This window comes from Teleopsis dalmanni, chromosome 2 (assembly GCF_002237135.1).
Source record: "Teleopsis dalmanni isolate 2A chromosome 2, ASM223713v2, whole genome shotgun sequence".
NCBI classification, from domain to species: Eukaryota; Metazoa; Arthropoda; class Insecta; order Diptera; family Diopsidae; genus Teleopsis; species Teleopsis dalmanni.
In genome coordinates this window covers 113,525,049-113,537,561 of record NC_051847.1, presented here as the reverse complement: position 1 = coordinate 113,537,561, position 12,513 = coordinate 113,525,049, and the positions used below count along the sequence as shown (strand labels likewise).

At 31.3% G+C, this 12,513-nt stretch overlaps 2 protein-coding genes across 2 annotated transcripts in view; both read right to left on the bottom strand.

Annotated features, from left to right (window-relative positions):
• Nucleotides 1-1,166, bottom strand: part of LOC119675496 (dual specificity protein kinase splA-like) — an 11,834-nt gene extending 10,668 nt beyond the window's left edge. The window contains exons 1-2 of the mRNA XM_038086703.1: nt 688-1,166; nt 112-534 (exon numbers count right to left, since the gene is read on the bottom strand). Coding sequence (XP_037942631.1) covers nt 112-534; nt 688-1,166 — 902 coding nt within the window. The remainder of the gene's footprint in view (nt 1-111; nt 535-687) is intronic.
• A 211-nt stretch (nt 1,167-1,377) lies between these two features.
• Nucleotides 1,378-9,535, bottom strand: LOC119675495. The gene is made up of 4 exons (XM_038086702.1): nt 9,425-9,535; nt 9,178-9,353; nt 2,783-2,823; nt 1,378-1,665 (listed from the first exon to the last, which is right to left on the bottom strand). The coding sequence occupies exons 1-4, from the start codon at nt 9,533-9,535 to the stop codon at nt 1,391-1,393; spliced, it is 603 nt and encodes a 200-aa protein (XP_037942630.1). The 3' UTR covers nt 1,378-1,390.
• Nucleotides 9,536-12,513: the final 2,978 nt, after the last annotated feature.

The following is a 12,513-nucleotide window of genomic DNA, read 5'->3' as shown; positions in this document are numbered from 1 at the left end:
AAATCAAGTTCGTTGCTGTTAGTATTGTAACTCGTATTTGGACCATTGTTTGACAAAGAATGATAACCGCTAACGCCTCTCTTAATATCCACATCAGCCACAGTCACATACTGTTGCAATATGTCTTGTGCAGTATGCAGAGGCATAGTTGTGCGTTGCAAGTGTCGTTGCTGTGTTGCATTATTGATACTAGCGCTGATATTTAGATGACAATTTTTATAATTGCATTCCGGCGTAGGTATTTGAAGCTGACAATTACTTGATTGTTGCGGATGTGTTTGGTGATGAGTTGGATGTAGTGTTTGCTGAGGTGTTACGGAATGTTGCAGCATTTTTGCGGTATTTGTAGTTGGAGTTGCAACAACCATTTGGTTCTGTTGCTGTGCAGCAGTTATGGTTTGCACACAAATTGAATTATTAGGCGTCAAATGCAACCGTCCTGCCATGTTGTTGCCATTAATTAATTGATTTTGTTGTTGTAAATGTTGTTGTTCTTGCGTGGCGTTCAACATATTAATATTCTCATTTTGCAAACTGAAAATAAGGAAAGTCAATAGTTAATAGTTATTTTACTAAATATTTTTTTTTAATGCATACATATGTATGTAAACAAATACAAAGCAGAAGGAAATGAAGTGAAAATAATAAAAAATACGAAACTTAAACAACCATGAAGTGTATGATCACCTAAACGGTGGCTGATGATTTTCTCCAGTGGCTATTGTGGTGACGTTGCCGCCACTGTTAATGTTTATATTTATTAAATTGGTGGTGCTTTGAGTTATTTGATTTGATTGTTGATGTGGTGAGTGCAACGCACCAACGTGCTGTATTGATTGTGTTGTGCTCGGTGGGTGATGCAACTGTAGTGCATGTTGTGATTGGACATTTGCTTGCTGCGGAGGATTATTGCGACGTATATCGTTGTTTGTGGCTTCAACAGAATTTATACCCAAAGCGCGTTGCGTGGTTGATGCTATGGGAGCGTTAGCATTACATTGCGTGCTTAATGTTTCAGCTTGTGAAACAGCGACTGCTTCTTCATATGGTGGCGGGGCTTCACCTCGTGGAAAATATCCACTTGGCGGCTTCCATAATGGATAATGTGCAGTGCCTCCAGCATAGGTATAGTCCACACCACTGAGATTACCTTCCATATAACCCATGTTACCAGCGATATATCTTTAAAAAATTACAACTATTTTATAAAAAAATATACTTTATAATTGTAATAAAATGTTATAACTTACCCTATGCTGCCCACAATGCTGCGTTGCTCTTCGGTATTTTGGCGACTTTCACGCGCGCGTATTTTACGTTGTCGTAAGCGATTGACTAGGAAAAATAGCAGCGATAGTGACAGAGTGGCTGTTATGCCACTGGCTACCAGTCAAATACCAAAATCTGTACTTCCATCGGTGAACTGGTCATCTAAGCAAATAACCTCACAGCAATTGTTTCCACTGCCCACTGTTTGAAATGATTTACATTTGCTGAAAGCTTCGCAGAGCCCCATTTTACATGCTTTGGGCAAGCCACTATCGCAAATACACAACCGACATGAATCTGGACCAGGCAAATAATGCATGCCTGTTTCGTATAATTTGCCATTATAGTCACGACAGTGTCCTCCAGGTACAATAACTGAACTGCCAGCAAAAACATCTGAAAATCATCATATTATTATTGACCACAATATTTTACTTTTTTTAAAATATTTCTTATTTCTTTAATTGAAAAATAACACTTTATAACAATTTACATTAACATTGTACGAATTATAACAGTTTTATTAAATATAGTAGGTTAAGTGTGACCTACTGGGATAAAAATCCCAAAAATTTTGTTTCAATTTTTGCCGTTAATAAAAGCGTTGCAACGCTTTTTACTTTATGTTATACATTTTAATTATATTTTTGCGATATTTATGAAAATAAAAACCATAATAAAAAAAATAAATATATAACATTGAAATCTTTCGTTGCATAAACATAGATTTATTTTTAACGAACGTAAGTATTTATTTTAAACAATTCTTTTCTAGATTAACTTTTGTGCTTCAAGAACAAAATTACATTTAGTGACCAACAAATTTGCTCTAATTCGATTTTTGCACCAGTGAAGAGATTTTAGTTTCTATGCGAGCAATTTAATTACACATGAATGTGTTTCGTTACTGCCTTTGCTTGACTGTGGAAAGTGCCACCACCCATTAACACGATACCAAATACACCTTGTCATGAGCAACAAGGACTTCGCACATTTTCTCAAACATTTTTCTAATAACCACTTTTAGTGCGTTTATGTAAGATATCTGTATGAATTATTATGTTGTGATCCCGACGCATATTTTTTACATTTTCTTATTTAGACATGTAGTCCTAATTTTCTTTCGTACATAAATTAAGGCAACGACAAAAAAAACGAACACAAAAGCTCACAAATGCTCCACTATATGATAAGAATAAGCATAAAAAATGCCCCATAAATTTAAAGGCTACCTCCCTTCACACATACACACAAACACACACACTGATGTGCCAAATGCAACACTAACTTTTCATCGTCAACGATACTTAAAAATTTATTTTAAATTTGCACTTATTATAATTATATTTACATCTAATTATTAGGTCAAACACAATAGTTATGCGTTATTAGAGATTGCTTAGACATTAAGCAACTTGTATTTGAAAAACACAAATTTTCTTGTTTATGTGTATGTATTATTCATGTATTTCATGAACTTAATATACACACAGAATTTTTCTATATATTTTACCTTTAAAATTATAAACGAAATTTAAAGCAAACACAGTTAAAATATACATATTTTTATTCGCACAGATTTTAAGAAATGTTTTTACAATTATTGAATTTATTTTGACTTAATTTTCACAAAACTTTTCATTAATTATTTTTTAATATTCCGCGGACAAGTATTTAATTCTATGGGTTTTGATAACTGAAAAACTTCTAGTTTTTCTCGTTCGTTGGGGGTAGTGTGTGTGCATTTTAAAATGCATGGAAATGCTAAAGGTGTAAGAGCGATAGCTAGCTATAAGGTTCACAAAAAATAAGAACAAACTAAAAGAATACCGAAATGATGTTAGATAATTATGGTAGATGAAAGGTTCTGATATATGTTATTATCTCATTTTATATATGAAGCATATTTTATTTTAAAATATTACATTTATAATGAAAAAAGTTGATAATTTTAACTTTTTAAAGTAGCTCTGTCTAGTGACAGTACAATATGATAAAAAATAAATGTTTAACTTTTTGGATTCTACAATAAGATAAAAAAATTTTGTTTAATCATTGTGGAAATTTCCTTGAAACTCTCTATCAGAATTGACAAAAACTTATTTCATAGACCATAATATTACAAAGACGTTTGAGACTGTAATATTATAAAGACGTCAAAGACCGTATTATAATAAAAATATTGAAGTTCTTCTGAAAGTTATAAAAAATTATATATCGAGTAACGATTCGTCTTCAGTTTTAGTACATCCAAATTCAAAAATTAGTCAATTGTGAATGTTCACTGGCAAAAATATTAAATACTATAATTTTTAAGTATAATTTTTGCTGCAATCAACGCGGAATCTTTTTTGTTGTGTCGTTCGAACAACGAACGAATTTCAATGCGCTATGTTTATATAATTATGGTTTTTGTCTTTACTAAAAATTAGTCAACTTTTTATTAATTGGTATAAAGTTTGATATTTTAATGGTAGATGGTGCTTTAAACCTCAAAATAAAACAAAATAATTGTTTTGTTCAGATTAATTTAGTACTTTATTTGCTTTTTTAATTTTAATTTTAATAAATTATATATAAGAGATATTATTATGAAATAAAATGAATTTAATTGAAAATTAAGTATTTTACCTAAGAAAATTTTTTGTTCATTTGAAATCGCTGCATCAACGTAAAAACAGTGTTAAAGTTCAGTATACTTGCTGTGCCAATAATTATGTTCATCACTGTATATACATACATATAAGTAAGACATTATCCATTAATTTTGAAAATATGAAGTCAAGTGTTTCTGCAGCTCTATTTCTATCTTTCACGTAAAAACCGAACCGAGTTTAGAGTTCAGACTAAAAACAAGAATAAGCAATTCACCGTCCGTTCGTTTTCTTCAAAAAATTGTTTATTTTTCTCACCCTCAAACAGCAAAAACAGTTAAAAATAAGTATTTAAAATTATTTAGAATAAAAAAAAATCAGAATAATCATATAAAAAGCGTTTAAAGGCCCAATTAAAACAATTCTAGACTATATATAAATCTCGTAATAGCTGTGGGCTTAATTTTACCTATTTGATTTGAGACTTAGATCCCGCCTTCAAGGTAGTCTAATCTACGTCTTGCCGCTGCTGGGCACTTGCATAGAATATGTTCTAATGTGTCATTCTCCTCATTCTTGTCGACAGAGTCGACAGAAATCACTTTCTACTACACTTATAATCTTCGTGTGGTAATTAAGTCTACAGTGTCCTGTAAGAAGTATAGTGTAGATTTTAATATCGTTTCTGCTAAGGCCAAGGATAGCATCAACTTTGATGTGTTCAGGATCAATGAATCTTCTAGACTTCCGCATGCCTGTTTGGGCTCCGCAGTGTTTAAGTAGATTTTGTTTCTTCCGTTTACATAATAAGTTATTTGTGAAGTTATTTGTTACCCCGCAGAAGGGTTCTGGTCCAATGAAAGGAGTAGCCTTTTGCACCCCTTTTTGCTAGGGAGGCTGCTCATTGCCCTCATGCTCTTCATGTCTCAGCACGCACATAAGAGTAACATAGTTCCTCGATGCTAGCGTATTCAGAACTTGGAAGCATTCCCAGACCAAATTTGACTGGAATAAAGAGTTTGCTAAAGACTTTAGAGCTACTTGGCTGCATATTTTAGTATAGGTACATGTTTTAGTATAATTTATTTAGTTTTCCTTTGTTATTTCCAATTCGATTTTTGAATATTAGGTATTTTAAAGATTAGTAAAGTAACAACAATAAAATTGTATTATTTATTAATTAATTAAATTTTTGGCTGACCATACAACTGTTTCGAATATTGTCAAATAAACATCTCACTGGTCTTGGAATTATTCCTTTTATTTAATTATTCGTAAATAATTTTTTAAGACTGCAACTGCCAATGGTTGAACTTGTGCCCTGCCATTTATGAAGCTCACAGTCAGTGTTCATTAACCAACTGACTCAAACTCATACTTGATCTTATGTTCGAAGTTGGAATTTTGTTAATTTACTTTGTTTGCTAATTTAATTTGTTAGTTTGTTAATTTTTATTTAATTAGGACTTTAACATCAAATTACAATTGCACGACGTCAAATACATAGCTGTGCTCAGAGGACTTGGTATGAAATTTAGATGTGTTTGTTATCTTACTTCGTGGAAGCACTCTCCCAAACATCAAAAAAAAGAACTTTTTTAATAAACCAGGTGTTTAAAATAAGTGTGGTATTAAAATATAGGCATATAGGTTTCTATAATTTAGTTCATATATTGGGTTTTATTGTTTATTTCTTATTATTACCTAAAGTTGTGTTTTTTTCCTCCTTCAACAGGAACAAAAAAAATTAATTTAATAAATATTTTTATGTATTTTTATTATATAAAACTTTCTAGAAAACTGACTAGACTGTGTTTTGCAACCCATGCTGAAAATCTATATCGCGTGTTGAAATCCAAGCTACGCCAAGAATATTATACCGTGCGTTGAAATCCAAGCTACGTCAAGAACATTATACTATGTTTTGAACTCTGTACTGTACTTTGAATTCCATACTAATAGAATAGTGTGTAAAATTAATGATAGTTTTGTTGAGAATTAGGATATAATTAATTAATTAAGGATACTAATATAATATTGTATAAATTAATGATAGTTTTGTTGAGAATTAGGATATAATTAATTTATTAAGAATACTAATATAATACTGTATGAATTAATGATAGTTTTTTTTTAAATTAAGATATAATTAATTGTTTATCAATTCTACGCTTAATAAAGAAGAAAATTGAACAAGAGTCGAGTGTAAAAATAAATTTTCTAGTAAGGACCCTGGCTGTGGCTGAACTGTCCCAGCTCTAGACAGCTTCAACGTAAAAAGGTTCATTACAATATATGTTTAATATATCAGTTCGATGATATATCCATCTTAAAAATGTTCAAGTATAAAAATTTTATAAAAAGCCAAAATTCAATAATGATTAGGGACCGAAAATAATTATTTCAAAAATTTAGAGAAAAAAGCAATCACAAAAAAAGTTTTCTACATTCTTATTTAAGGCAAAGAACATTTTGTATGAAATTACAAAAACAACTACCTTGTATGAAAAATGCATTTTATATTTTCATTTTATAAAGAGGTTTTCGAACAGAAGTGAAACAACAACAAAAATTTATTTTTTAAACTATTTTAATTGATTGAATTTTTGGCTGACCATACAGCTGTTTCGAGTATTGACAAATATCCTTCATCAGTGGTCTTGGAAATAATTCTTATATTTAATTATTCGTAAATAATTATTTTTGAGACTGCAAGTACCAGGAATCAAACTCGGGTCCTGCCAAATATGAAGCTCAGAATCAGCACACCTTAACCAATTGATCCAAAGCCGTACTTGACTTTTTATGTTCGCATATTTTTGCTGGAGTTTTGTTACTTTTGCTATGAAAGTTTTTATTAACAATTTTACTTGCTGTATTTATATATTAGAACGAAATCATAAACCAGCTGTAGAATAATTTAATTAATTAATTAATTATATTTTTTATTTTTAATTGTTAAATTTCAAAACTTTTCTATTCGTAGAGGCATTATTTGTTGCATGATTTGTTCTTTCTTATGTATAGAACCTAATCTAGGAACGTAATGCTGAGAAAGTCATGCTAATGTTACTCCACTAGTCGCACGGGCGAGAACCAATATTTATTGGCGAGAACCATATTTTTATGAATAAGTTGTAATTTAACGTCAAATTTCTCAGACGGAAGTGACTATTATAATTTTAATAGAAACTTGTTATATTTACATAAAGAGGTTTTCAAACAGAAGTGAAACAACAACAAAAATTTATTTTTCATTTTAAAAATATTCGACAGGCCAGTGCCAGTTATTTATGATTTTTATATATACCTATAACGCAAAAGTAACAGTTATTTGAGTGTTTTTAAATAAAAAGCAGAATTTTAAGAGTTATTTCTGCGCGAAAAAAGAAAAGGCACATAAAATAATTATTTTTGAGGAATATAATATAAAACAAATTTAATTATTAGTTTTTGAGTTTTTTTTTAATATGTTAACAGTTATGATAACAGTTATAAGGTGATTTTTATTTTTTAATGATAACTGTTACGGTCCCTGATTCTAAATATATTGTTGCCTAATGTAATATAATTATTGTTAATTAAGCGTCTGATCTATATCAATATGTCATTTTTGATTTAAGCGGTACATGTAAAAACAACATTGTAGAAGAGCCGCACACCCTTTCAGATAGGGCACGCGTCGTCACTGATATATTCATTATTATTATAATTATAATATATAATTTTAAATTATAATTATAATTAACACCTACTACCAGCAACAATAAAATCAATTAATTATTTATGAATTCAGCATCTTGAATTTAGAATATGTACTGATAAAAATGAAAGAAGACTTCACAGAGAATGACAACTAAGTCGTTATAGATATGAATTTTCATAAAGCTATCAAAGAATGTATGAAAAGTATAAAAGAAACAGTATCAGTACTCTTAAAGACAAAGAAAATAGTCTATGGACCGACTCAAAGAAACATTTCAACTGAAAATGGTAGTAACAAATGGTACAGATCAGATAAGCATACAACTGAAAGCTTTGCTAAATATTTAGAACTTAGGTTTCATCATCACAGCTTCTTTTCCAGTCTGAAGCAGGAAGAAGAAAACTTTTCATTTCTGCAATGTCTATGCCAAATGGATATTTATATTAAACACCTCTACCACTCAGGTAAGTTCAATTATAAATTAAGAAACTTTATAACAAAAAGTCCAGGAGGAGACTGCGATTCATTTGATGCTAAAGTAATAAAATGTTACTCAAAAAAATTATTACTATTCTATACTTCAGTATTTAGTTCAATTTAGGACTAAATTATTTCTGATTTTATAAAAACGTGTCGAAATAACCAAAACTTGTTTGGCAAGCGAGAATACCTAATTACCATAAGTTAAATCGCCCATCGTTCAATCAATTTGTTGGTAACAGTCTCAACCACTTATGGATTAAAAATGGATTAAAAAAAATGCAATGCATGTCACAATTTCAGTTTGGAGTTCGGTACAAAAATGGAACCATAGAGTTACTAGAGTGTTATGGGATTGTCAATACAATTATATTGTTCGGGTAACTTTTTAAAATTGCAATATGCTATTTTTTGACCGCGTTTGACATCCAGGCTTTTCTTTCTTTTACTTGAGTCATACTTAGGTGATCACTACTTCTATGTCAATATTAGTGACGAGATATCTAATATCCTTTTGATTAATGTGAGTATATCACAAGGCAGAGTTATTGGCCTAGTGCGATGTACCATACCACCATATACACACATGATATACGACAACTTCTTGTTTACACTATTTCAAGTGCGCTGAAGTAAACTTACTATTTATGCTGATTCAGTTATGATCACTATTGTCAATCTGTACACAGCATTCTTTGTTTACTTGATGAACAATGTTGTTCTTATGGTTCCTCTTATAGGAATCAACTTACATACGACACCACCACATTTATCGCAATAATGCAAATCTTAGCATAACTTACGCGTGGTTTGATTAGCTTTTGCTAGACACTTTCTAGTTCTCAATTTTGTCAGTAACATATCATAATGTACTCTATATCAAATAAAATATTATAGAGAATAGATTATTATTATTATTATTAAAAGTGTAGACGTGAAAATTGCCCAATAGCCGGTACTGCGGCCAGAAGAGTCCTATTGTACCAATTTCACTATTGATTACACAAGTTTCTTTAAAGCTTTGTGAACAAAATCTAGAACTGAATTTAGAGAAGAGCTCTTAATCTGCTCTGGTGACAGAAATTCCATATGAAACAGGTTTGTCCCTGGCTCTTATAAGCCTTGAACCTCCTCTTCTGCATTGAGTTCAGTTTTACAAAACCCTTCTGGTCATGTAAACTGATCCCTTTCATGCTGACATTGACAACGGTAGCACCTAACTGTTCGGAACAAAGACGGACTTCATCAATGTCAATAGAGGCAGCATCAGACCCTTCAGTTTCTGTGCTGCTAGCATCAGTGTACTGCGGAAAAACAACATTTTCCACAGGGTTTTTAGTTTTGCAACAGCACCATCTACAAAAGGTTCACTGACCTGTGACTCAACAGTCGACTGGTCGTTGTTTATTACCTGCCCGACAGCAGTAGTGTTTGATGCGATAAGGGTAACATCATCGCCTTTAGTTTGTATATTAAATGTATCCATAAGATATCCCACGAGTATTAGGGAAGTATAAAGTCGCCGTTAGCAGATCCCATTTACCGACAGAAGACAAATTGAAAGCGGAAGTCGCCTGGTATCCACATTTCGCTATTAAGGTCGTCACACTCGCTACCAAGTTCCTACAGGCATAGCTGTTCCACCGTAGATTGGGGAGTTGTGTGGGTCTCATTCATACATACCACACAATACATCCTAATTTAAAAATTTTATACTAGGGATAAAAACTACAAATTGTTTCATACCTTCAATCAAATCCAGGGTGTTTTCTTTCACCCCGCCTAGTTGCTGGCGACCTCAAAACCAGCAGAGACATGACCTAACTTCTTTGGGGTCATCGATCCTACAAACAACTACACTTCCATTAAAGGCCGATCGATTGACTGACGAACTTAATGAATAGCACCAAAATGGAAAGACTCATCTACTCCCCGAGACGCTTGGATGTTATAGTAGCATTCGGATCACGTCAGTCAGCATACATAAAATTACACAAGAAAACTACTACTACACATGAAACTACTACTACTACTACTACGGCTACTACATAAAATAACACAAACACAACTACGTGAAAACATAGACTACATGACAACACAAAACTACCTCAAAACCTAAAGGTAGATCTTGGTTGTACATCTCGTTCTAGAAACGATGAATATTTTCAGTTATCTGACAAATGCCAGGTGATTGCAAATATTCATATTTATAGTCCGAGTTGCAGCTAAGCCCCTGCACCACTTCAAGGTACCTACCGCGTAGGAGATAGAGAATAGATACAATAAATAGATGAAAGATATCTTTAACAGCAAAGAGATCATGTAAATCTTTTACGAATTAGCCTTTCAGTTAATATTACTGAAACAATTTAGTTGAAAAGATTTTACTGTCTAGACTTACTTTTTGCGCGATAGATATCTATTCAGTAGTAGTAGTAGTAGTAGTAGTAGTAGTAGTAGTAGTAGTATTAGTAGTAGTAGAAGTATTCTTCTTTATTATATATATGTAATATTTACATTTACAAAATTAACTTTATACATTTTCAATAATATACAAAACATAAATATTATAAATATTATAAATAATAGAAGGGTTTTCGAATAACAAAGAAAGAAATAAAGGACAAACACAAAAATTTATTTTTAATTTTATTGAAATTTGGCTGACCATACAACGCTGTTTCGAGTATTGCCAAGTACTCTTCATCAGTGGTCTTTGGGAATAATCGAATTTTATTTAATTAGTTTATAGTCCGTATATAATTTGTTTGGACTGCAAGTGCCAGGCTTGCCAGGCTCAATAAAATTAAAAATAAATTTTTGTGTTTGTCCTTTATTTCTTTCTTTGTTATTCGAAAACCCTTCTAAAAAATTTAATAAAGCTTCTTTGTCACTATACAAAGTAAGTCTAGCTTAACAGCAACACTAATACTTTATTCAAATATTATAAATAATTATACTAAAAATAAGTAAAACCTAACTTAATTGACATAAATAGTTTCTAATTTTTCCTTATACGATTATCGGAGGTTTGGATTTGTGTTTGTTGCTTTTCTTCATTGCAGTAACTATCATATAGGTGACACATTGAGAACTTCAGCCTATGAGTGTTAGAAAGTTTCTAATATAATATTTTCTCTACACCGAATTGCCGTTTTCACATAGATCGATAACATATGCCATGTTTCATCATTTAGCAACCTCATTAACTCGTTCATATCTCACGTATGTTTTCTATAATAATGTACCCGTAGCTTCATTAAAATTGGACATTTACTAAGAAAATGTATTACATCTTCCTTTTCTCCACTATTCCACAGGGTGCATCTCGTGTCTGACGAGTTAATATAGGGAGCGCATTTGAGCTTCAACAGTTCTCCTCGAGTTTTGAAAATATATCCAATTGCTTCAGCACTGAAACGTTCGGCGAAGTATTTGTTGTTGCCTAAGTCAAAATTAAGTTGTCTGTGTAAAACGCGAGTTAAGCTTTGTCGACTTTCTGCTACGAACTTTTCTCTAAACGCAGTACCGATTTTTACTAATACATTTTGCTGCCACTGCTTCCACGAATGTATGTTGTCGAATATCAGCGTTTCGCCCACGGTTTAAAAAAGTGGCTCTTTTCTTGCAGTAGAGATATAGCTAAGATTTTAGGTAACCGCGAGCTTTCCATGTTAAAAACTTTTAACATGTATGATAGTCCTAGGCCCTGCTACACAGCGAATAGTTGATACCTACATATTTAACTTAGTATTTGGTGTATACTTTAATAGTATAATATTTGACTACTTAAGAAAGCTTTATTTAACGTTGCTGATGTTTATAAATAAAAATAAATCACATTAACAAAAATAAATTTTTACGTTTTTGTAGTATTTATAGCGGTAGTGGTCAACGTTTTAATACCACCGTACATGTATAGAAGAACTACAGCCCACAGACTCTGGGTTCAAAATCCAAAGTTTGGTCTAAAAACAGGCTTCGAAAATTTTTTGTAAAAATGCTTGGTGGCTTTATCTCAGGAGTAAAGATTTAAGTACTTCTTATTCTTATATACGTTAAAATGCAGACTACAAAATCTACATAGAGGTTTAACCTTATCTAGTATCGTTACTAACCTGAGTAATTATTTTATATTTATTAACAAATAGAGACACTAACAAATAGAGACGCTAAAGACTTCTACACCATTTATTTTTATTTTCTATTCGAAATTCGAATGAAATGTTGTATAGGTATATCCAAAAATTGTTTGTTGTTTCAAATTAATGGCAAAGTTTAGAATAGTGCTTTAAGGTTTGTGTGCTTATACTTACACTATAGTCTTTTTTTGAATATTAACGATCTTTATCCTGTTTGCGTTACAAAGTCTCACAGAAAAAAAAATGATTTCATTTAAAAATTTGTGAAAAATTTGACGATCAACTTTGAATTCAATAGAACAACGATATATATATATATATA

Coding starts and splice junctions, on each gene's coding strand:
- LOC119675495 (XM_038086702.1), bottom strand. CDS start 9,535: ATGGATACATTTAATATACAAACTAAAGGCGATGATGTTACCCTTATC. Junction 2,824..9,177: donor AACTCAATGCAGAAGAGGAG/GTTCAAGGCTTA, acceptor AAATATGTATAT/TTTAACTGTGTTTGCTTTAA. Junction 1,666..2,782: donor TTTCGTTTATAATTTTAAAG/GTAAAATATATA, acceptor GATGATTTTCAG/ATGTTTTTGCTGGCAGTTCA.